The sequence below is a fragment of the Neomonachus schauinslandi genome, chromosome 5 (assembly GCF_002201575.2).
Source record: "Neomonachus schauinslandi chromosome 5, ASM220157v2, whole genome shotgun sequence".
NCBI classification, from domain to species: Eukaryota; Metazoa; Chordata; class Mammalia; order Carnivora; family Phocidae; genus Neomonachus; species Neomonachus schauinslandi.
Window position 1 is genome coordinate 151571049 of NC_058407.1, and position 24412 is coordinate 151595460.

At 50.1% G+C, this 24412-nt stretch overlaps 1 protein-coding gene across 2 annotated transcripts in view; it reads right to left on the bottom strand.

Annotated features, from left to right (window-relative positions):
• The window catches only part of SYT17 (synaptotagmin 17), a 77255-nt gene extending 60825 nt beyond the window's left edge, over nucleotides 1-16430 (bottom strand). Inside the window, exons 1-5 of one of the 2 annotated variants that reach the window (XM_021698112.1) lie at nucleotides 15895-15909; nucleotides 12187-12204; nucleotides 11364-11512; nucleotides 5209-5357; nucleotides 1895-2514 (exon numbers count right to left, since the gene is read on the bottom strand). In XM_021698112.1, coding sequence (XP_021553787.1) covers nucleotides 1895-2514; nucleotides 5209-5357; nucleotides 11364-11512; nucleotides 12187-12204; nucleotides 15895-15909 — 951 coding nt within the window. Of the gene's footprint in view, nucleotides 1-1894; nucleotides 2515-5208; nucleotides 5358-11363; nucleotides 11513-12186; nucleotides 12205-15894; nucleotides 15910-16369 lie in introns of those variants that run through there. The other variant, XM_021698113.2, reaches the window with a different exon arrangement.
• Between the last annotated feature and the right edge of the window lie 7982 nt (nucleotides 16431-24412).

A 24412-nucleotide genomic window follows, 5' to 3' on the forward strand; every position in this document is an offset into this window, starting at 1 on the left:
GGAGCCCACCTGACCCGCGGGCAATGGGCCACAATGGCCCGAAGAGCCACCGTTGACTTGCCCTCCTTCCCTGGGTTCTCCTCACCCCTCACTCCTGCTTCCTGGGATCACCTCCTAAATAAACTCCCTGCACCCAGGACTTTGCCTTGGCCTCAGATTTTGGGAGAATCAAACTAGGGCAGACGGGCCGGGAAATCTTTGCTGAGATTGTAACATTTCAGCCAAGACCTAACATGGCAGCCAAGGCAAGGTGTGTGTATGTCCAGATTCTCTGGGTGTCCAGGGTCCTCCACGCTGATGTACACAATCAAGCTGGCCATACAGAGTTGATTTTGTCGAGTGGGTCTCCCTCTTTCAACTGTGTAAGTTTCTTGATGGTTGAAAACCCAGTGATATCAAACATCGAGGAGGCTACATGGAAAGCATCCAATATGTCCTGATCATGTGACGGGAAGGAGGATATGAGATTATAGCAAACACTGCTAACACCTGGACCACCACCTCCTGGTCCTGATGACTTCGGTGCACACGGGCCCCCATGGGGCAGCCAGCTCTTGTGCTTTTTTTTGCATTTGTGGATGTCAAAGTTCTCTATCTGTCAGTGTAACGGGTCAGAAGTGCCAGGGGAGGAGCGTCTCCATCCCCCACAGCCCTCCTTCAATGGCCGATAGGAGCTGGTGTATGAACACCCCAGCTCCCCTGCCCCTCTGCCCCTCTGGTGGAAAGACTCGTAGGCATGTGTCTAACGCTGGCTTCCCATTTCCCCAGCAGGTTTCGGCGCCGGTCACCCACAGTGGTGGCCAGCCAGGTAATGCATACTTTATGTGAATTTCCCACTCCCTCCTGGTGTGTCCTCTGGTGTCACCTCCCTAATAAATGACTTCCCTGGCCTTGGGATTTTCTTCTTCTTGGGGGATCCAAATGAAGGATAAATCTATCTTTGATTAGAAACACACACACACACACACACACACACAGAAATACACACACAGAGAAGAGCAACCCCTCCAGTCCCCATGTTTAAAACCTGTACTCAGGTGTGCTGCTGAATCATCAAATCCCTGACCCGCAGAGCTCAGCTTTGAAAAGCACCTTGGTGTGTCAGACGTAAAATAATCCTGCCTGCGTTACACAAGATTGTCACCCTCAGCGTGAATGGACTAGACTGGCCTCCCACTGGCTGGGTCTTTTCCTGCCCTTGGGCTCCCACCTCCTCCTTCCACCCACACTGCATGCACTGTCATCCTCCAGTCCACAGAATGCCCAAGGGAGGGATGCTCTCAGCCCACTGGGGACAGAGCCGGGTCCGTGGGTGGCTTCCCAAGCAGCCAATTGCCTGTCTGTGGGCTGGTAGGGGGAAAGAAGCCAATCTCACAATTTGCCTGAAAAACATCCATATATCATCCTGTTCCTCAGCCCTCATTTTATTTTTCCCAAATCAATTTCTGAAAGTCAAAATGACTGATAGCTTCATACCCTGGACAATCATTCTCCTTATTTAATAACCTGGCATTGATGACAAAAAGCTCCCAGGGTGGTGGTGGTTACATGAATCTATACATGCGGTAAAATTTCATGGAACTCCATAAACACACACACACAGTGGTGCACGTAAAACTCCATGAAAATTCAATAAGGTCCGAAGCTCCGCTGCCAACGTCACTTTGCTGGCATTGCTGAGGCACTCGGGTTGTGTGAGATTTATCACTGGGGCTGCTGGGTGACGAGACAAGAACTCTGTATGGCGTTTGCAACTGCTTGCAAGTCAAAACTTGTTTCAAAATAAAAAGTTTTTAACGTGCAAAGACGATTTAAATAATGAAATGAAAATCATCTTTTTTTTTTTTTTTTTTTTAAAGCTCCCAGCAGGAGACAGCGCCAACCCACCCCTTACCTGAGAACTGGGGACCAGCGCCTTCCACCAGTGCCCGCCTTTCACCAGGTCAACCTCGCACAAAGGGACGGACACCTTCCCGATGACACAGTGGCGGGAGAACTTATCAAAATCCACCACGGTCAGCAGCAGGGTCCTCCTCTGTGCTTCTAGGAAGGGGATCTCAAAGGTGTAACGCTCCTCAAACACGGGTTTCTGGGTCTTGCGTTTGACCCCCGTCTGCTTCGAGTTCTTCTGGTCCGGCAGGAGACAGATCTTGACGTAGGGGTTTGAGTGCGCCATGTCCTGGCGTGAGCCGTCGTGGGAGATGGGGGGCGGCAGGTCCCTGGCCTCGATCACCCTCACGGTCAGGTGGTTGTGCAGCAGGTCGTACTGGGTGCTGAAGTGCAGCATGCCCAGCTGGTACTTGGACAAGATCTCCTCATCGGTCAGGAAGTCCACATCGTCGCTGTTGGAGTCTAGGGAGTAGAGCTGGGGCTCGAACTTTCTGAAATAGTCGTCTGGGGTGTAAGTCCGTCTGAGCACCGAGGGCTGGATGGGCTCCTTTTTGGCGCTGAGAACGCCAAACTCGATGGGTTTAATATCAATGAGCGGGGAGCTGGGTCGTCTGGATTCGAGACCTAAACAGCCGCCAGAAATAACAATTAACACTGCCACGTGTGAGACCAAACCTGGGCCGCTTCATGAAACTGGCAACATTTCCTAGATTCTCACGTTGTTCACTGTTTCCCAAATCTCTTTGCCATCTGCTCTCCACACCTTGAGATCCTCTTATTTATTCTCTGAGAGGCAACATGGCGGCATGACCATCCCCATCACAACCAGGCACTGTTCTCAACACACTGACATATCAAGTCATCGGATCTCCACAAGGTATTAGATAATGGCGATCCCTACTTGACAGATGAGGAAACAGAAACTCGAAATAGCTCTCCGGAAGTGACACAGGTAGTAAGAGGAAGAACCGGGAGTCAAGCCCAGCCTGTCTGGCCCCAGAGTCTTGAGGCTAACCGTGACCCTACACAGCCTCCCCTTCCGGAGAGTGGACTGTGGAGCCAGAGTTCCTGGGACTCAGTTTCCCCATAAAACGGAGTCAATCATAGCGCCTGCTTCAAAGATTATGGTGACTCAAGGAGCCAATGCATGGAAAGGGCTCGGCACAGAATGTGCACACGGTAACAGCTCGCTAAATGGTAACTACTGTACTTCTTCAAGGATCATATTTGGACTTCCCCACTTGTGGGGTGCCTCTCCCCTCCCCATCAACCAGCAGAGTTTATGGCTCCCAAGTCCATCATTCGAATCTTTGCTCATCCCTTGATTCTAGCAATGAGCTCATGGAATTTTATTTTAAAAAACTATTTAACTGAAGCATTACTGACATACAAAAAAAGCTGTGCATATATGAGCTTGGAGGTAAGTACGCAGCCGTGAAACCATCACCACACTCTGTGCTATACACATACCCATCACCTCCCAAAGTGTTCTCCTGCCTTCTTTATTTACTTAATTTTTCTGGTGATAAGGACCTTTAACATAGGATCAAGTCTCTTAGTAAAATTTTAAGTATACAATATTGTTAACTATAAGCACTGTGCTGTACAGTAGAGCTCTAGAACTTCTTTATCTTGCATAACGGAAAGCAACACCTCCCCAGCTCCCCGTCCCTGCAGTCCCTGGTAACCACACTTTCCTCTCTGCTCCTAGGAGTCTGACTATCAGATTCCTCATATAAAGCAGGGTTATGTAGCATTCGTTCTTTCACGACCTTCTTGTTAAGTGCCCCAACACCTGTCTTGTCCGCTGAAATCATGAGACTTTGGTCTGGTGCATGGCTGGTACTCTGATAACTATGTGCTAAATGATAATCATCTGCGTACAGAGCTGGGCAGGAGACCTAGGAATCATCTAGACAGGTGCTATTCAAGAGAAATACAGTGGGGTTCAGAAATACAAACCACATAGGTAACATAAAGTCTTCCAATTCTTTAAGAGTGCAAAGAAACGGGTGAAATTAATATTTTCAACATATAATCAAAATGAAAACGTCTCAGTGAGACAGTGTAAATTCTCTTATTTTCTGGCTTCAAAATCGTGGGCACGTAACACATACAGCATGTCTCCACTGGGCTCAGCCCCATTTAAATGCTCACCAGCGATGCGTGGCTGGTGGCCGCCGTACTGGACAGCGCAGTTCGGGAACAGGCCTCTTGCTTTACAGATGGAAAGACTGAGGCCTAGAGAGGCCTCACATCCCCTCTGTTTCACTCTTTCAAGCCCTTGAACTTTTCTCTACTTCCTCCCCCGCCTCCCGTTTACCCCCAAGAAAGATCAGACACCAATATTTCCACCCAAGTGGATTTACTTCATGAATTTTAAGCTTTTCCCCACCCTCTGTTAAGTGAATTGCAGACAGCTGAATGAGACAGCAGAGATCCTTTCGGGGAGTGAAAGGAGGCTGGGGGTCTTTGGGCTTTATCCTCCTTTTCCCTCCCCACCCAAACCATGCCATCTGGTCAAAGACAGATGCTGTACATCCGAGTGGACCAACTGGGGGGCCTGTGGACCCTATTTGACCTAGAGATACATCTTGTCTGGGTTTAAAGCTAAAGAAGTTTCATATAAAACCCCAGATCGCCAGTTTCTCTTTAGAAAGGGCAGGCAATACGGAGCCCACAATCTCGCACGCCCCCGCCCAGCAAGAGCTGAGTAACAACTGCCCCTTTCAGTGGGGCACTGGCTTCCCAAATGGCCACAGTCCCCACCCTGCCCCGGTTACTGAGGCTGAGTCAGCTGCCACTTGTCACTGCATTAGAACGAGTCTCATCTCTGTCCAACCCTCTCCAACTCATTCACGGACACAACCCACCTGGCCCCTGAAGTTACTTGAATTTGCAAGCGCTGCCATACAACACAGGAACACCCACCTTTTGGGGTCTGAAATGATAATGTGCTGACCACGTCAATCAACTGAGCCAATTCAATGAAATTTGTGATCAGGAAAAAGAAAAATCGATCAAGTAACTGCTTCCGGCTGAACTCAGCAGAAATCAGGTGCAACGCACTCTGGTCACACGGTTATCATCTCTCCATCATCCTGTCTCCTGCCTGGACTGTCATCCCACTCTGCCCCCTCCCCAGAAGACAAGCCCTTCCCTCACATCTTTCCTTGGGGATGCTGCCGAGTGTCTGGGAAAACCAGCTCTCTTCTTTTGTCCTGGGGACCTGGCTAATGGGACTTTAATTTGTGAATGGAGGTGGAATGGCACAGGATTTCGTGAGGATCCCTAGGCAGTCACAGCAAAGATGCTTACTTGAAATCCTTCGGGTCAGGCTGTACGTAGACTTTGACGTGTCTGAGGATGAGCATCTGCGATCTGGGGAGTTGGTCCGTGGGGTCAGAGGGACTTCACTGGCTGTGTGGACGGAATCCCCGTCCTTGTCACTGCTCCGGCCGGCCATCCTATAGGAAAGGAAGAGGTCTCAATGGTTGTCAAAAAATCTCTAGGGACTGGCATCCCCGCCCCTGGGAAGACAGACCCACGACGAAACGGCTCTCAGATCCAGTTTATACAACTTTCAGTAATACAAACTTGAATCAGTGTGGCAGCCCTAGACTCTCAATAATGCCTTACTTTTTGCACAAAATGAGAAATGATATAAGGACTTTCTGATTTAGAACAATCTGTCAAGGACAGTGGGGAGGGATATGTACTTATTCAGGTTATTGCCACATGGAGGCGCCACGCTAAGGCAAGCCCAGACCTGTCAATCAGTCTGGAAGGAACCACAGGGTTGTCTATACCCATATGAACTTCTGCAAGTGGCTTTTGGTGGGAAACGGCCTGCTATTTCAACCCTCACTGTGTCTATACTTTAGCATCTTCTAAAAGTATCCTATAACAGTGTCAACTCGAGAGTTCTGAGTGCCAGGGCTAAAGCTACAAAATGGCCCTGAGAATCAATGACTTAAGAGCAATAGTTCGATGTGAAGGAACAGCTAAAAATCAGCAGCCGCCGTGATTCAATGTGCTCCCAATGAGGATGAAAAATACTAAAAGAAGAAAAAGCACTGGGTCGGGGGTGGGGAGATACAGGGTAGCAATTAAGAGCACAACCTCTTGGTCTGAACCCTGGCTGGGTGACCTTGGGCAAGGCCCTTCCTCTCTCTGTGCCTCCATCTACCCATCTGCAAAATGGGAATAATAATAGTACCCACCTTAGATGGTTGCTCTCCACACTGAATGAGTTAGCACATATAAAATGCTTAGAACAGTTCTTGGTACATAGTAGGTGTGTGCTCAATACATTTTAGCTGGCATGATAACAATCTTTAAGATCCCCCAATCTCCAAAAAGCTAGGTAAGGATGCTTGGGGGGGGGGGTGGGGAGAGGTGGGGAAAAAAGCTGGCGGAGTGGCCGGGAGATGGATGCTGCTATTGACTCAGCCCTAAGCAATTGTGGCTGTAGATGGATACCTTCTGAGACTACATCCCCCACCCCCAACCCCTACCCAGCTTGACATTTAAGCCTGTGCATAAGCTAGTCTTGAAAAATGCAAGTTTCCAATTCTAGGAGGTCTTTAGATGTATCCTGTGCATGAAATGAGACGGATCTGATGTTCTTCCAAAGCAATGTAAGGGTCACAGCCAGGACAAGACCGGGCATGTTATGGGGGGTAGGGGGGGTGCGGGGGAATGCCCAGTCCCTGCTTGCCTCCCACTCCTGGTCTGTAAAAGGTGCACGCAGCAGATGAAATGGGGGGAGGGGGAGTAGGGGAAGGCACAGAAATGCAGCCATACTGTATCATTCATTCTTCTCTCTCCCTTAAATGAAAGCTGCAGCATCTTCCAAAGAAGGTGGAACCACCTCGGGCACCCCCACCTGCATGCCTGTTTCCTGGAGGGCCGCGGCCATACGTCACTGCAGCGGCCACCTCCAACCTATTAAGTCCCATCCAGTCTTCGGGGCTCAGCTTAAGTGCTGTCGCCCCTGAAGCCTCGCTTGAGTCCTCTCGGACAATGTCTGAGCCACCCCTAACTCCTCTGCACCCACCGGGCTTCCCAGCCCTTCCTCCAACACACTGAGCTGAGCCATGCTGTTCCCTCTGCCTGGAATGCTCTTCCTGTCTCCATCTCCTGTCTGGTTCCTTCTCATCAGTCAGGTCTCAGTCTCAACAGCGCCTCCTCAGAGACGCCCCACCCTGTCCCTATCACCTCCTCCTACCCCATCAGCCCTTCTTTCCCTCTTCCAACAATGCACATAACTCATCTTTAGTTGTGGCTTATCTTCTGCGTCTGACACTAAGTCCTTGCTCAGTGTCTCTCGTTCACCACTGCCGACCTTGCCCTAGCATGGCATGTGGCACGTGTGGAGTCTTCGTTTATTTTCTCAGTAAACGAATGAATGAATTCACCCTTCTTGTCATTCTTATCTGATTTCATCTTGTCTCAAAATGATCTGAGTGCATATCTTGCCGCCCCCCCCCCCAGCAGGGTACACTCTTTAATGGGGCGATCTATACTTATCTTGATCCAAGATACCAGGTGCTAAGCACCAACTGTGTGCCAGGCACTGTGCTCAATGCTCTGTCTGAACCATCTCATTAATCCTTAAAACAATCCAGAGTGTACTTGTTATTAACAAGCCTCACCCCCTTTACAGATGGGGGGGGGCAGGGCGTGGAAGGGAAGCCTGGTGGGGTGGGGATGGGATGGATAATTATTCTGCACCACTGTTCAACTCCCAGTGAAGTCCAGCAATACCAGACTCCGAACAGCATGCCCTAAACTACAGAACTGGGTATCCCTTATGAGGCCTGTTGGAGCTGTGTATACAGTAGGTCCTCGATACACGCTTGATGGACAAAGAAATGACCTGACTTTAGTCTTTCTGGCATCGCTCCAAAAGGAGCCAGTCGGACTGTATATAGTTTTCCTGACCTTCACCAGTCCAGCCCAGCCAAGGAAAGCTGGGGGACCCAAATGACAGGAGCATATCTGACAATTAATGATGTATCCCCTAAAATCCCCCACACAAAGGACTGGCTCATCTGCCACAGGCCGTCCCACAGAGAGGCATGTCCTGTGGTTCTTAGCTCAAATGTCACAGTAGGAACAGCACTGCAAAGCCTGGACACTTGACATTTCTACTCCCTGTCTGTTTGATAACATGCAACTGCCCACTTGGTAAATAAATCTGGGGAAAGCACAAGCTGTAAATTCACTTTTTGAATGATTTAACCCGCCTCCCCTTTACAGACTTCTCTTAACATTTTGCATTATGTTGAGTGCCAAAAATGTACTAAGTTGCTACCCAGGATTCAAGATATTCATCCTGAGAAGCACAGAAAGTCATGTACCGTTGTTCAGGCTTTCAACTGCAAAGCTCTAGGTGGTATCATTCATAACAACCGCCAGGTGAATGGGGCCTTCCAGTGTTGTGTGGTGTGTTGGCCGTGCTGGGAAGGTTCCAGCCCTCTTCTCTGCTTGTGGCAAAACCAAAATAAGTGTCTTCCCAGAAGGTCCCCACCCCTGGCCCCCAGAAAGAGTCCCCCACTTGCACAATGGGTCAGCAGCCAGGGTAAAGTGCAACTGTCCTCCAGCTCAGTGCTAGAACCTAGGCCATGCACCCGTGATACTCAACATCTGGGTATCTGGGGCAAACAGGTACCTGACTAGGATTTTCAGGGTCCATCACGATTCTCCACTGGTTCAGAGGCCAATTCAAATTCCTTGATCTGGCATTCAAGACCCTACAGGACCTGAGCTTGCAGGCTCATTTTCCATGACTCCCCCCACTCTTCCTAGGTACTGTGGAGTTTGCCCAACCTAGGTCCATTCCCTCCTCTCTGGTTACAGCACGCAAACTGTCTATTACAAAGATTGGCAAACTACGGGGCCCAATCTGCTGCCTGATCTTGTACATGAAGTAAGACTGGAACACAGCCACGCCCACTCAGTAATGTCCCACCTATGGCTGCTTTCACACTGTCTAGGAATGGTTGTGACAGACTAAGCCCTTTCTAGGAAAAGTTTGCCCACCCCTAGTCTGCTAGCTCGGTTCATGTGGGTCAGGTGGGAATGACCCTTTCCCTGGTTCCAGAATGGTCAGACAATCCAGGCATGATCCTAGCATCATCTCCTCCAAACAAAAGTGACTGGCTCAAGTGACTGGCACATGACCCAAATCAGAGCAATGAGAGCCCATCCTGGTTTGTTTGCTGCTATTGAGGCAAAGAAGAAAGCAGCTTAAGAATGAGGCCGATAAAGGGGCGCCTCCGTGGCTCAGTTGGTTAAGCGTCCAACTCTTGATTTCAGCTCAGGTCATGATCTCAGGGTTGTGAGACTGAGCACTGCGTCGGGCTCCAAGCTGGGCATGGAGCCCGCTTAAGATTCTTTCTCCCTCTCCCTCTGCCCCTCCCTGCCCCCCAAAAAAGAATGAGGCCAATATAGAAGAAACAGAGAGAGAGGGAAGGGGAGAAGGCACAAATGCATGCCCATGACAACATCTGACCCCTGGATCCAGCTATGCCTGAAACCACTGTCCCTGGATATCTTTTTCCATAATGAGACTCTAGGCAGAACTGTCATATGGGTGTGCAGGGTGTGAATGCACAACTCTCGGGGGCAGCTGGGCTTATGTACCTGCCTTATCTCCTGTACTAGATTTAAAATCTCCTGAGCACAGTAATCGGACTCTATGTAGTCTCTGCATCCCACAGTGCCTGGCACATGAAGCATACTCGAGAAATAGTTACCAAAGAAACTGAGATTAAGTTTTCAACCAGATGACTGGCACTTTCAGGATTCAATTTCTGCCTGTAAGTTTGTCAGTTGGTCAATAACAATTTTTTGGAGTGAACAACACAGATAAAAACCCCACCCTCGCAGAGCTGGCACTCTTCTGAGCATGGCTTTCAAGACACCAGATGGGCTGAGCCAACCTCTGCCACACAGGGCACTGGACAGTGGGAATGATCTCTCGATCATTCACCAAACATCTCAACTCTACGCATACCTGCAGGACTCAGACTACAACCCGTGACTAATGAAAACATTTCTTAACACTGTCTTTACACCAGTTTAAAGAATCTCCATCAATACCTACAAATTCAGAAACGAATACTTACTACTCTGTGAAGCATGTTATGTGCACATCTCATTACTCGGAACCACAACCCTATAAAGGAAGTTCTATTACTGTCCTCACTTTACGGATGAGGAAACGGAGACCAAATAGGGTAAGATGAATCACTTACGTTTATGATTGCCAACCAGGGGTCAAGCATTTGTAGGGGTTTTCTGTGTACTAATTCTGGCAGTCACCACAACAACCATATGAGATAACCCTATTATTTTTATCATCCCCATTTTACAGATGAGAAATCAAGGCACAGAGCTCTAACTACTTGCCCAAGGTCACAGAACTAGAAAAAAGTAGGAGACACAGGATCTGAAGGCACAGGGCCTGACATAGAGCCATTGTGCTATGGAAATATTCGATGCTTGCTTCTAAGAAGAGCAAATGAGAGGACTGAGACATGACCCCCAACTTGGAGGGAAAGGGGATATCATGGACTTCCAGAATCTCAGCTCAAAGATTTAGCTGGAACAGCACTGGGTTCCCCCTGAGGCTCTGGCTGTGGGCCCTTGCATTGCCTCCCGCCCTCTCGGGGCCTCCCGCTCTGCGCAGGAGAGCTGGACTCACTGGTGGCCAGGCCCTTCTAGGCGCTGGCCTTCTAGACTCAACCCAGGCTCTCTGGCCACGCTCCTCTCTTAGCCACTGAGAGGTGGACCAGACACGTGGCTGAGAAGCTTCAAAACTGTGTTCCCAAAATATCTGAGCGACTGGCAGATGGAGATGTATGCAGGCGCGGGAGGAGCACGAATTGGAAATAAAATGAAAGATGCCAGAGAGAACATAAACAGCGTTGGAGGACAGGATGGAGCCTGGAGGTGCTTTTCTGCTTCCCCGGGTCTGAAGTCCTTGTTCAGACCGGCAAAAAGGCACCTGTTTGTCCATGCAGTCTACCAACCATCCAGCAGTTTTCACTGAGCATCGACTCTGTGCCAGGCACTGGGTCGGGTGCTGGGACTGTGGGTCATACTGACTTGGATGGCCATCCTTAGAATTTCGACATCCCTTGAAGAATGCAGATGCTCACAGATCTCTTCTTCCACTTGGAACGACACTCGACATGATTAAAAGCGCGCACAGGCTTAACACTGCACCCTCCGAGTCTCAGACGAACTGAGGGGGACCTAGCTAAGCTAGAGCCCGGCCACCAGCTTGCCAAACAAAATGAGAGGCACAGAGCAGGTCCCCGTCGGCAGCAAAGAGGTCCAAGGACACTCAGCGTCTCCCCCTTTCATACCCCGAGCCCTCCTGCCCGCACCCCCTCGCACAAACTGAGCCAAGAAAACGTCTTGAGATCGCTTTCAAGGAAGTTCGGAGCAGTTTTACTTACAGCCAGGGAGGAGTCTGGGCAGGGAAAGGTCCCAGAATTTCAACTTCATCCTCACTCGACTGGCAACAGCTGGACTCATAGCACTTCTCACAGCAGTGCCTGCAAGTCCATCTGCACAGTAGCAGATCGGAGATTCTAGAAAGAAAACCCTGAGGCCATCGGGGGAGGTGGGCAGTGGAGAGGGGGAGTGGGGGGGAGGGGAGGTGGGAGGGGAGGAGAGAAGGAAAAGGAAAAACACCCGAAAATTACAAGCAGCCGATCCCCGCTGAGAAATAAGGACATTCAGGAGGTCTGTCCCTGCTGCTGAACACTTAGAACAAAATGTTTTCCGTTTCTATTTACCAACTGCAGGCACAGAGATGGCAAACACCAACTTGCTGGAGCCGTTAATAGTGAGCAAAACATTTGCAGGTATTTTCTCTGGTAGTTTATGTGAGTGTCTTTCTTGACAGGTGGGTGGTTTATACAACACTGTGAGGGCTATACAATATGTTCTCGAAACACAATGAATATTACTCTGTCTTCTTGAAAGCAAAGCAAAAAAAGATTTTTAAAAAAAATCATCTCAGTGACACGAAAGTAAACAGAGGTAACCAAACGGAATAAGGACAGTGGTGGGGAGAGCAATCTAGCCTGTCTACAAGTGTCTCCTCTTCATCGGGATCTCCCTCCTTCCATAGAAAGGCATCAAAACCGTGCCATTCTAAACATCCAGTCATTGTTCAATACTGAACAGCCCCACAGCCCCACATAAGACTCCGAAATGAAACGCAAGCACCTCTTGATCAGAAACCAGACCAAAGGAATCATCGAATTAACCCACCTCGTTTAAAGGTTCCAACTGCCCTTTTAGAGATCCACGAAGAAGCCAAGGGGCGTCGGGGGTGAGAGGGTTACAAAAAGAGAGACAAGACCAGTTTAGCAATATTCCAGCAACTCAGAAAAGAAAAAAGAAAAAGAAAGAAAGAAAGAAAAAAAAAAAAGCCCTGCATCTTTCCACTTACCATCCTGGGAAGGGAGCTGACTCCCTAACAAGGTGCTATCTGCGGGGCTGCTGGGAGCCTCCTGGCTAACCAACACCGAATAAATGGGAAACTTTAGCATTTCGATTTGATTTGCACCGTATGCTGTTATGAATCAGACCGGGTGGATAGATCGTCATTCTATCCAATGCAGCCACACTTCAGAAGAGCAAACCTTCCTATACAGAAATAGCCATGAAGCCAACCCAAAAGGACATGATTAGCTAACACGCAGGCAGACGCACAGGGGATGTGACTTGGCTTCCCCCCCACCCTCCCAGGGGCCCTACCTTATAATTCTGCTCCAATGGTGATGGTGGGGAGTTTCATATGACCACCCACAAACACAGGGAGCAGAGAAGGAAGCCATAATCTGGGCCTGGGAGGGGGTGGGGGGTGGGGCTACCTCCCTTTTCAGCCCCACCTCCCATCAGGACTTCTCACCCGTTCCCAAGGCACGGACTCCCTCCCCCTCTGCCAGGGAAGAGTTGCAGTGGCTTAGGAATGAATGGGCCAAGGAAACCAGGTAGATTAGGAGTCCCGCATCCCAGCCTGGGATAAATCCCCGGGATGAACTCAAACTCAGAATTTGGAATCAAGACGAAGAAAGTTATCTATCCTCTTTTTCAATTCTCTCGCTCTCAAGGAGGAGGTCTCAGTTTGGTACCATTGCATGTTAACATGTTTCTAACACTTGTACAACTCCCGCCCCACCCCGCCCCCATCCCCTCTTCCTTTTTAAACAGAGAACAGACCTCAGCTCAGAGCCTTGGACATAACTAATCGTGTGGCATTACTATCATTGTGTTTATTTTTCCAGTTGCCTTCTGTTTATACCAAGTGATCCTCGTTTTCTATTATGGTAGTGACATAAAGTTTCCTTTTCATATGATTTTAAGTTAAAAAAAGAAAGGGAGTCCGTTTATAGGAAAAAGTATTAAGTAAATATAGTACAAGTGGTACACAGCTCATGAAAAATTCAAAATCCTTGAAGTGATAAGGGAATGGCTGCAGCTTGGGAAAGAAAGTCTCGGGCACTAATCACAGACTCTTCCAAAAGCAAAACTCGAACCACACACAGAGCAAGACCTGAAGATGCTTGGGGGTCACGCAGAGCTGAGCGGGTAAGTGTTAGTGCTGGCTTCACCACCAGCCAATCATGTGACTTGGGTAAGTCAGGGGGCCACTCTGAACTTCAGTTACCTCTTTTCTTTAGTGGAAGGGCTAAACTAGGACTCTGACTATAAAAATGCTTGTGTGTGCTGCCCAGCTGCAAAATATCTACATTCTTTCTGTGGCTTTATGAGAACAAGGTGGTTTGTCAAGACCAGTTGGAACCTATTAGGCATCAGAGACTGTCCTGGCAGCTGCAACAGTGAAAAAGTAGCAAAAAGCTATGCCCTCGTGCACTTACATGAGGAAGTGCTTGAAAATGCTTACAATAAAGTGCAAGGATAAAGGGCTACTTTTTCCTTGGACAACAGTCCATGCCCATTCTTTCCATAGAGGGAAAGCATTTCCTAGGTGTGTGGTGATCAAAAGACACTGTTTATAAAACCACATGAGTAGAGACAAAGGCCACCGTAGGGCCCAATCCTTTCTCAAACCCCAGGTATAAGATGAATGTCCGGGAGCAAAGAGAAACCAAGGAAGAGAAAGAGGGGAGGGAAGATGTTTTTATGTTCCCAGCATGCTAAGTCTTTCTTCACATGGAGTCCACTGGGTTCATGTATTTGACCGGAGAGAGGATCACCGGGTCAAGCCAGAAAGAAATAGGAAGAAGAAGAATCCAGATATTCTAGAACAGGTGTTGGCAAGCTATGACTTGCAAGGCTAAATCCAGCCCACAACCTGCTTTTGTATGGTCCTCCAGTTAAGGATGGTTTGTACATTTTTAAATGGTTGGGAAAACACCAAAAGAAAATGAATATTTCTTGACTAGCACACAGTATATGAAATTGAAATTTCAGTGTCCACAAATAGTTTTATTGGAACACAGCCACGCCCATGCATTTACTATGGTCTATAGTCGTTCGATGCCATAGTCAGAGTTGAATATTTATGACACAGACCATGTAGCGCTCCAAGAAAAAAAATGTACTATCTGGACATTTATAGAAAAAGTTTCATACCTTGTTCTAGAAGGAAAGTCAGTTTCACCAAGCCAGTCTCATTTTAGCTGCTTAACAAATCCCCCACTGATCCCCACCATCTCCCTTTTCGATCCCACCACGACCCCTAAGCAGCTGTGTGACCTTGGGCAAGTCACTAATCTCTGTCCTGAAGGTGGTTATTAAAACCCACAGAAGCATGGTCTAATATTGTGTATTTCTCACTGGATTGTGCATTCTGAGGGGCAGAGACTATGCTATTTTCACAACTGTATCCCCAGAGCTCACATAGGTGGTCACTCAAGTGTTTGTTGAGTGACTATTGAATAGCCCCACGACATTCAGCCTGCAGTAAGTGTATAGAAAATATGACCTTCACTGAACTTGAAAAGAGGATCTAGAGATTCCATAGAAGCCAGTGGTGCAAATCTAAGCCACCAGAGGGATGGGGAGAATAAGACGGGTGACAGAGCACAGAGTTCCTGCCAGGCTGAAAAGTCTGAGGACAAGATGTGAGCCAGTGGGGAACCAGAAAACCAGCAGCCCCCTCGGCTGTAGCTGAGGGTGAGAGAAGTGAGCCCAGATGCACCCTAGATGTGGGAACCTGTAGGCTTTTCTGCCGGGCAGAGAGGAGCCAACCCCAGAAAGCAAGCAGCTCAACGGGTCTGACTGCAGGTCTGACTGCATGACCTTGGCGCTGACCTGTCGCCACTTCCCTGCCTTGTACTGAAGGGAAAGGTCTCGTAATCAAGCAGCCTCCCCCCAAAAAGGATGCCTGGAAATTATTTCAGTCCAAGGATTCTTGTGAGAGTTTCCTCAAGGTGATGGGGGTCCACAACTCCCAGACCCCAATGCAATGGCCGAAAATGATCGGTTGCTCCCGCCCCCACCAACAGCGCGCCTGTAGTATGTCCCCCACCCCTCAGCACCCAGTGCCCGGGAGAGACGACGTCCTTGTCCCTCCTGGCCGGAACAGCTGCCTCAGGCTCGCTCCGCCGGCCAATTAGCCAGAGCCGTCGCCACGGCAACGGCAGCTGGCGGGCCGGGCGGCTGGCGCGTCCCGGGCCGCCCTCCCCGCGGCCCCTCCCCTGGGGTGGGGTGCAAGGGGAGGGGATGGGGGCAGAAAAGTCCGCCCCACCCCCACTCCCTCCCCAGGAGGCCAGGGCGCGCGGGCAGAGTCCACAGGGGCCCTTCATCCCCAGGTGTGGGGGTCCCCAGCCCCCTATCCTGGGTCGCACCCGTGCCGCTGCACAGGCTGCGTGCCCTCGGGCACCCTTTCTCTCGAAGCAAGTTTGTGGGAGCCCAGCCATGTGCCCTCCCTTCCGCGCGCTCACGGCCGGAGGGGGCGCGGCACCCCCCACCCGCACCGCGGACCTTGCCCCCCAGCCTCAGCCCTACCTGGATGTACGCCATTTTCGCCCTCGCGCACTCACTCCGGCCCGGGCATGGCGCCGCCACGGCCACTTTGCCCTCGCCAACAGGGGAGGGGGGGGGAAAGGAAGAAAAAGGCAGCCGGGTGGCCCCAGACGTGACTGGCGTGGCTGATGAGCGGCGCCCGCCCCTCCGCCGGCCGCCCCGTCCTTGCCTTTCCCTGCGTTCCGGCTCCCGGAGTCGGGGCCGCCTCCCAGGTTGGGAGCTGGGGCGCCCAGAGCCCCCGCCTCGGCCACTCTCGCTGTCCTGCGCTCCCCCCGAGGCGCTGCCCTGGCTGGAAGGAGGCCGGGGCGGCCGCGGGGACTGCAGCGACCCCGGCGCAGGCGGGGCCGGAGACGCCGGGGCCCGGGCGCGCCAGAGGCGGGGGAGGGGATGGGGAAAGGGGTGGGAGGGGGCGGTGCGCGGGCCAGCCCATCCGGTCGGCACCGGGGCCGTCACCTACCGAGAGCAGAGCCCCCGGAACGGTCTTGAAACCGAGGGGGTACGGTCCTGCCCGCCGTGGAGTCTGGGGCGGGGAGGGTCCTCCCCATCCAGCCCTCTCCCAGTCCGGGTTGGAAAAACTTTATTCCCGCCCCACCCGTCGCGCCTAGAACTGTTGCGGCGAGGAACGCAGAGGTCAAATGAATGGGAGCTTTAAGTTCAGGTGGGGGCCTAGAGCGCCGGGAGGCGGGAACGTGCTGTGGCCGGGGCCGCAGGGGCGCGCGGAGAGAGCGGAGCGCCCCTTCACCCTACCCTTGCCCGAGTTGCGCCCTGGGCTCAACAGGTCTGGAGCGGGGCGGCCCAGCAGCGCCACCCAGCGTCGCGCCCGCGCCGTGCGCGCCTCTGCCCGCTCAAAGCTCCGTGCCCGCGAGCGAGCGCCCCCGGGCGTGCCCACCCTGTCCCGCCCGCCCGCGTGGCTGGGGCGCCCTGGGCCTGGAGTCCTCCCCCCAAACCGGTCTCCCACCCCCAAGGCCACAGAACTGGGGCCCACTCTGCTACTGAGGGATTCGAAGTGGAACATTGCCCTCCGCTGGTTCTCTTTTTAAAATGCCCAGCCGTCTGCCGTTGTCAGTCGCCAGTTTATCAGCCTTTTAACTCCCAGCGCCTCCGTCTGTCTTTTTCATCTCTAAAAATGGCATAAAATCTCTGTCCTGCCTCTTCTCCAGGGCTGTTTTGTGGGGATACGTGAAGAAATGAACGTGGAAGTAATAAGCACAAGGCGTAATGGGCGTCTGTGTACATCTTTTGCGTGAAAATCGAACAGGTGCACATTTTTTTGTACCTCCGTCAGATTTCATTCGTAGCACGTGGTGTACAATACGTGCTGAGCCCTTATCCGGTAGGCACTGTGCTCAACACTTCGCAAGCATGATTTCATTTCCTTGTCCTCTGCCTTCCTCACTCTATGTCGAACACAGCGCCTGACCAGAGTAGGCACTCAGTAAATGTTTCCGTTGTTGCTGTTGACTCCTAACTATTTGGGGGAGGCGCTGCAGTCGTCCCCAATTCACAAATGAGACGGAGGTGCAGTGAGGTAGACTCCCACCCCCATCCCCACTGGCGTTTGAATCCGCACAGGGTGCCCTCCTAACCACTTAACAGTATTCATCCATACTGTTTCTTCAGCACTGATGGAAAGGGTGCTTGGCGGGGAGAGGGCTTCACCGAGAAGGGGTGCCTACTGGGATGGGCGCTTTTGGGGGGAACTTGAGAGAGGTGGAAGAGTTTGCCAGGTGTTTCCAGGAAGAAGAGCTAACCATTTTGAGACTGTGTGCCAGGCTCTGCCTTAAGCCTTTTACACAAATTCAACTTTCAATTCCCTGGTAACCACGAAGTGGGCACTATTACTATCCCAGTCTCTAGATGAGAAAAGAGGAGGCATAAAGCCAGGAAGTAACTTGCCCAGGGGTGTATATGTCATTGAGGAGCTGGGATTCAAACCTAGACAGCCCACACCGAATGCTTCCCCTAGCCACCGCACCACACTGCCTCGCAGTACTGGGTATTGGGGGAAGAGGGAGGAAATTCTTAGGATTAGTTTGATACCTTAATCCCTAAGGACTTAAAACTGTCTGGGAAAACCAAGCACCCCTCCTCCTGTGAATGAGGTTATTTTATTTATTTTTTTTTAAGATTTTATTTATTTATTTGACAGAGAGAGACACAGCCAGAGCAGGAACACAAGCAGGGGGAGTGGGAGAGGGAGAAGCAGGCTTCCCGCGGAGCAGGGAGCCCCATGTGGGGCTTGATCCCAGGACCCTGGGATCATGACCTGAGCCGAAGGCAGACGCTTAACGACTGAGCCACCCAGGCGCCCCGAATGAGGTTATTTTAAATGGGCACAAGAGAACCTACCTCTGGGGTTATCAAATTCATCTCCGTATGTAAAGCACATGCACACAATAGGTGCTTAATAAATGCTTGTTGAATGCGTAACTGGATGGTAACAATAGCTAATATGGATGCTGCCAACTCTTGAGTCATTATCATGGTTGAGAGCTGAGCACTTCACATGTATTCCTTTGTTATCCTCACCAGAGCCCTACAAGGTGGGTACTATCATCGTCCTATCTTCCTGATGAGAAAGCTGAAGCTCTGAGAAAGAAAGTGAATCACCCTAGGTAAACAAGTGAAGAGTGACTGGGACAGGACAAAAATGCTAACGTGTTTAACTCTGAAAGCCCAGCTCCTCAGAGCTGCGCCATCCTGCCTCCAAAGAAAGAATGAACGAGAAGTCAGTTCTAAGTCATTTCTCAGATGTCACTCCAAGACTGGCTTTCAGTGTCCCCAGCTCTGTGAGTCTCTCCCTGTTCTTCACAGGAACCTGTAGTCCAGCTGTGAGGTGTAATGTGGACTCAGAGCAAGGCTGTGCCTGTTTGCACAAAGCAGCTGGTACTCACCAGGTCTCGGGAGAAGCCCCTACTTCAGAATTCTGTGCGGTTCCTGAACTTAGGGAGGAAAAGAGTTACATCTCCATTGTCACTAACCTCTACATGAAATTCAGTATCTTCTTTCACTATGGATGCAGGCAACAAACCACAACAGTATTAGCATTTACCTGGGTTTGTCACCAATAGAAAGAGAAATAGAGTAGAATAGAAATAGAAGTCAATCGAAATCAGGTACATTCACATCACATTACAGTTGAGGCAAATAACTTGAAATTTTATTTATACTCTTTACTTCTTGAAAAATCACAACTACTAGATCTATTTAATGCATTAATGAAGAAGCCCTTACATCACCATATTTAAATTGGTTTTAATATTTTGATAAGTGTATCGCAATAGAATTATCATTTCATTATAATCCTATGTATTCTACTCTATGATTTATTTATTTATTTATTTATTTATTTTTAAAGATTTTATTTATTTATTTGAGAGAGAGAGAATGAGAGAGACAGAGAGCACATGAGAGGGGGGAGGGTCAGAGGGAGAAGCAGACTCCCCGCCGAGCAGGGAGCCCGATGCGGGACTCGATCCCGGGACTCCAGGATCATGACCTGAGCCGAAGGCAGTCGCTCAACCAACTGAGCCACCCAGGCGCCCCATCTACTCTATGATTTAAAGACATTAGTCTGCGATGGGGTCTATAGGCTTCAGCGGACTGGTGTGGGGATCCATGGCACAGAAAGGGTTAGGAACCCCTGCAAGTAACGTGTGCATTAGCTCAGGGGTAAGAGTGGGAACTGCCAAGTAATTCTCTGGCTGGAGTGAGGGGAGGATGGCGCCAGGTGAGGTTCAGTATGTAGGAGAGGCCAGATGCCCTGCAGCCTGGTAAGTTACTCCATAGAAGAGCAGGAAGGGTCAGGCCCAGAAGGATTTTGGCAGGGGTGTGTGTGTGTGTGTGTCTGTCTGTCTGTGACAGGGAGACAAGCCTGGAGGGAGGGAGGAGGTTGCAGCAATCCAGGTATGAGGTGATTTGAGCCTGAACTGCGGTCATAGCAGTGAATCAGTGGCTATAACTGAATGAGCAATGATAAGGTGGTGGAAGGCAGGGGAGGCTGGAGGAAGGCAGGTTTGCTGGGGGTAAGAGTTGGGGTTTTATATTTGGATATGTTGACTCTCAGATACGTATCATGCAGGGTTCCTGGAAGAAACTCCACTCCATCCAGCTTGAGGGAGAAAAGAACTGACTGGGAAGTCCAGGGGCCAATCCTACAGTCAGGCCCGGATTTAGAGATGCAAAAGAAGTCAGTCACAATGCCTCGCTCTCTCCATATCTCACCTCTTCACGGCTTTTCTCTGAACATTTGGAATTTTTTTCTCCTGGAGTAGGTTTAGCTGCACGTGGCAGAAACATGGCCAGTAGGGGACTTGAGTTTCTGGTTTATTAGTTTATTTTCCAAAAGTAAGACTTTTTATGAAATTTTAAGGAAAAAAACTCGAATTGGTCCTGCTTGGGTTAAGTGCCTACCTCTGGACCAAGCACTGTGTCCAGAGGAGCTAGCACCCTGCTTGAGACCACCCAGACCAGGTGAGCAGATCACATGAGCCACCATCCCACGAAGACCACGCAGAGAGGGGAAGCATGGGGTTCTCTAGGAAAGGCATTCTGGGAGACAAAACAACATGCCCGCAATGGGGTGGCTGTGGAACATGGGGTGGGGGGGTGGAGATGTCCAATGGGCAGATGAGTTGGTTCCGGAGTTCAGACCCCTCTGAGGCAGAATGGTGCTCAGAGTTGATCAGGAGATAAGGCTTCAGTCATCTCCTGGGGGCAATTACAGGCTCACCTCAGTCCACAGCTTTTAAAAGGAACCTGGCCCCTCAACTTCTCCCCTCCAACCCCAGAGGGCAGACACATAATAATGGTTTTCTCTTCAGGATCCTTAAGAGGGTAGTTAGGAGTGGCAGGGCAAACCACAGACCTCAGGATATCTATTACAATTCAAAAGTGCCAGAACAGCAAAAAGCAATCATGGGCAACCACATGGGCAACACGCATTCTGGTTAGGTGACTTTCTATTTCTGCCAAACAGGCTGACGGCACTTGTCTCCTAAGTCAGTTTTAATTATATAGCTTCCCAAACATGCCATTCCGATCCTGTTTTAGCTGTGCCCATAACCCTGGGCAGTGTTTCTGAACTCTGGGGAAGTGGGAAGGCTCTGGGCTAATTAAATAGCTGGTCTGGCAAGAAGCAGAGCAGACACCTGTTAAGTATGATCCCCAGGGCGGACAAGACCAAGTAACCCCACATACGACCCCGACCCCCTTCTTCATCTTCACCAACGGCAATGTGGCTTGAGGATAGCAAGAGATCTAGATTCCAGTCCAGCCTGGCCTACCTAAATAGCTGTGTGGCCTCAGGCAGGCTGCTTCGTCCCCAGGAGCCTCAGTTTTCCTCACCAGCAGAGTGGGTATAATGCTTCCCTCTGAGGGCTGGTGTGAGTCCAGCACATGAGAAAATGTGAAACACTCGTGTATGTTCACAATTAGTGCTTCTCTGTTTCTTTCTCCCATAACATTGAATCTGAGGCCATGGTGCCTCTTCTCCCAGGAGATGGCTGATGCAGGTGGTCCAATGTGTGACCTTGACTTTGGCATGCTAGGACATCATCTCTGTGATGTTCACACACTTCCTTCCTAGGAGGCTCATCACCACGGGGGCCAATCCATTGGCTGGAATGAGTCAGGGTGGGAGATGGCCCTGGGGCAGGGATGCCCCTGATGGTGCCCATAATCCCTGAGGATGTGTGGCTCACCGGTGACACTTGACCTCCAGCTGATCTCTGCATCGCACCAGGCGCGCCATCTTGCCTCCCGTCTGCTGGCGTCACTTCTAAGGATCTTGCTGTGATGGAGTCCCCGGGTCTAGCTTCTGAAGCCCCCACGCCATCTGACCTCCAGCCGCCACACTGGTTCAAGAATTTCCACCACATATGCCCCCGTCTGAGGCCGGGAGCGGCAGTCAGCCAAAGCCTCTCCACCCCATGATTCAGAGAAGGGTAGCTAATTATTTAGTCTTCAAGAAGGAAAATCTGAGGGTGATTTAATAATGGGCTGCAAACATCTGAGGAGCTATTGGCAGGGCGCTGGTGACCACCTGTTCCTCTCTCTGCCACAGCTAGGAGAAACAGAGATGAAATTTAGCTGCACCAATAGAACCGAGAGCTAGGGTAGGCACCGTGTGATAGCACATAAAATCTACTTTTCTAGGACTTATGACAAGGAAAGAGCTTTGGGCCTGATGTGTCATTTTCCCCCAGAGGCCAGGAGCAGGGTCTGATGCTCTGCACAACTTCGAGGGAAGGACTTGGTCTTCCTCGTCCCTGCACCCCGGCACCAGGCACACTGTAAGCCAGTGGTTCTCAAAGCGTGGTCCCTGGACCAGCAGCATCAGCATCTCTGGGACCTTGCTAGAAATGGGGAATCTCAGTCCTCACCCTGCACCTACTGGATCAGAAACTTCTGGGGGGTGGGGGAGGGGACCGCAAGCTGTGTTTCAACAAACACTCCAGGTGATTCTGATGCTGGCTGCAGGGTGAGAACCACTGAGGTTCCAACTGTACTGTGCATGCCATTCGCCTGGGGATCTTGTTAAATGCAGTCTCTGATTCACTAGGTCTGGGGTGGGTCCTGGGATTGTGCATTGCTAACAAGAGTTAGGGTGATCCGCAGACCACAGTTGGAGGATCGAGGATCTAGAAGAAATGTCAGCTCATGTCATTCCTCTGCTCGGAACCCTCCAGTGACTCATCTCACGTAAGGGGAAAGTCAAAAAGGTGCCACATAACTTGGCCCCCCATTACCTCCTCTGCTGTCCCCATCTCTACTCCCCTACCCCTTGCATGTTCCACTCCACACCAGCCTCCTCACTCTTTCTTGAACACTCCAGACAAGCTCCTGGCCCAGGGCTTCTGCACCTGTTTCTTCTGCCTGTTACACTCCTCCCTCTGAGTTCCCCCATGGCTCAGTCTGTCACCCGTATGACAGGCAGCATACAAGATGGTCCATAATGATTCTGCCTCCGGTATGGACCCCCTCACATAATCTCCTCCCATTGAGTATGGGCAGAACTTATCACAGGTGATGAGATGTCACTTCTGTGATTAGGTTAGATAAGGCAGTAATTTCTACCTTGGTAGCCAACTCTTTCTGTATGACCCAAGCTCCCATGTTGGAGAGACCCATATGGCAAGGAGATGAGGGTGCCCTGCTAGAAATTGAGACCCCAGCCCAACAGGCCTAGAGGAGCTAAAATTCTGACAACAACCATGTGAGCTCGGAAGTGTATCCTTCCCTGGTTGAACCTTCGTGTGAGACCCCCACCCAGCTGACGCCTTGATTAAAGACTTGAGAGAGACCCTGAAACAGAGGATCCAGCTAAGCCGTGCCCAGACTCCTGACCCATAGAAACTGTAAGATAATAAATATGTAAGATAATAAATATGAAAGATAATAAATATTTTGAGCAGCTAAGTCTGTGGCAATTCATTAGTGCTTTAGATAATACAACCTCCTTTAGGTTTTGCTCAAATGTCACCTTTTCTATCTGATCTTCACCAACTTTCCTCTTCAAAATAGCAACCTCTCCCCTCTCCCAAGAACTCCCTGTTCGCCGTTCCTGCTAAATTTTCTCCATAAAATATATCACCATGTTACATATCTTATATTTTTCCTCTTTTTAAATGGTCTGTCTTCCCAACTAGAAACAAGCTCTATGAGCTCAGGCTTTTTTGTAGTTTTTTGGTCTGTTTCTCCCACACCTGTATCCCTAATACCTAGAGCAGTGCCTTGCATATGGAAGGTGTTCAACAGTATTGTTGAATGAATGAATGGATTTTGCCAACAGTCTCCTTCCATGTAGAGGACAAGGGGCACTCATGGGCGCCAACTTTACATTTTCTCAGCATTGCCACCCCAGTGAGAAAAGAGATTTTTCCAGACATCCATAGGTCTGTCAATCCAGGGAGAAACTAATGGGCCCCACCTGGGTCTTATCCCACCTTGTTAAGAGAGACATGGGGAAATCTCCTGTATAGGGACCGAGACCTTCTGATAGTCCCTATAACAATTTTGCCTTCTCTGGGGTAGCAGATGAGTTTGAACACATTATCCATTATTCAAGGCAAGGTTCATGAAGGCCTATGTACTCTTCCAAGAAAGAGCCTGTTTCTCTGTGGTGAAGAAGAATTCAACATCATCTAAAGGGCCATTGCTCTGCATGGAAACTTATATGTGATCCTCCACAACAGCATTTTTCATAATTGCCCCAAAGTGGAAACAACGCGAATGCCCATCAACGGGTGAACACATAAACAAAGTGTGGTAGAGCCATACAATATAATACTTTACAGCAATAAAGAGAAATGAACGATTGGTACATGCCACTATGTGGGTAACCTCGAAAACATTTGTCTTAAGTGAAATAAGCCAGATAAGCAAGACCATTGATATGATGTGACTCCATTCATAGATGTCCAGAAAGGGCAAATCTATAGAGACAGAAAGGAAAGTCATGGTTGCCTGGGGCTGGGGGTGGGGGTGGGAATGTGCAATG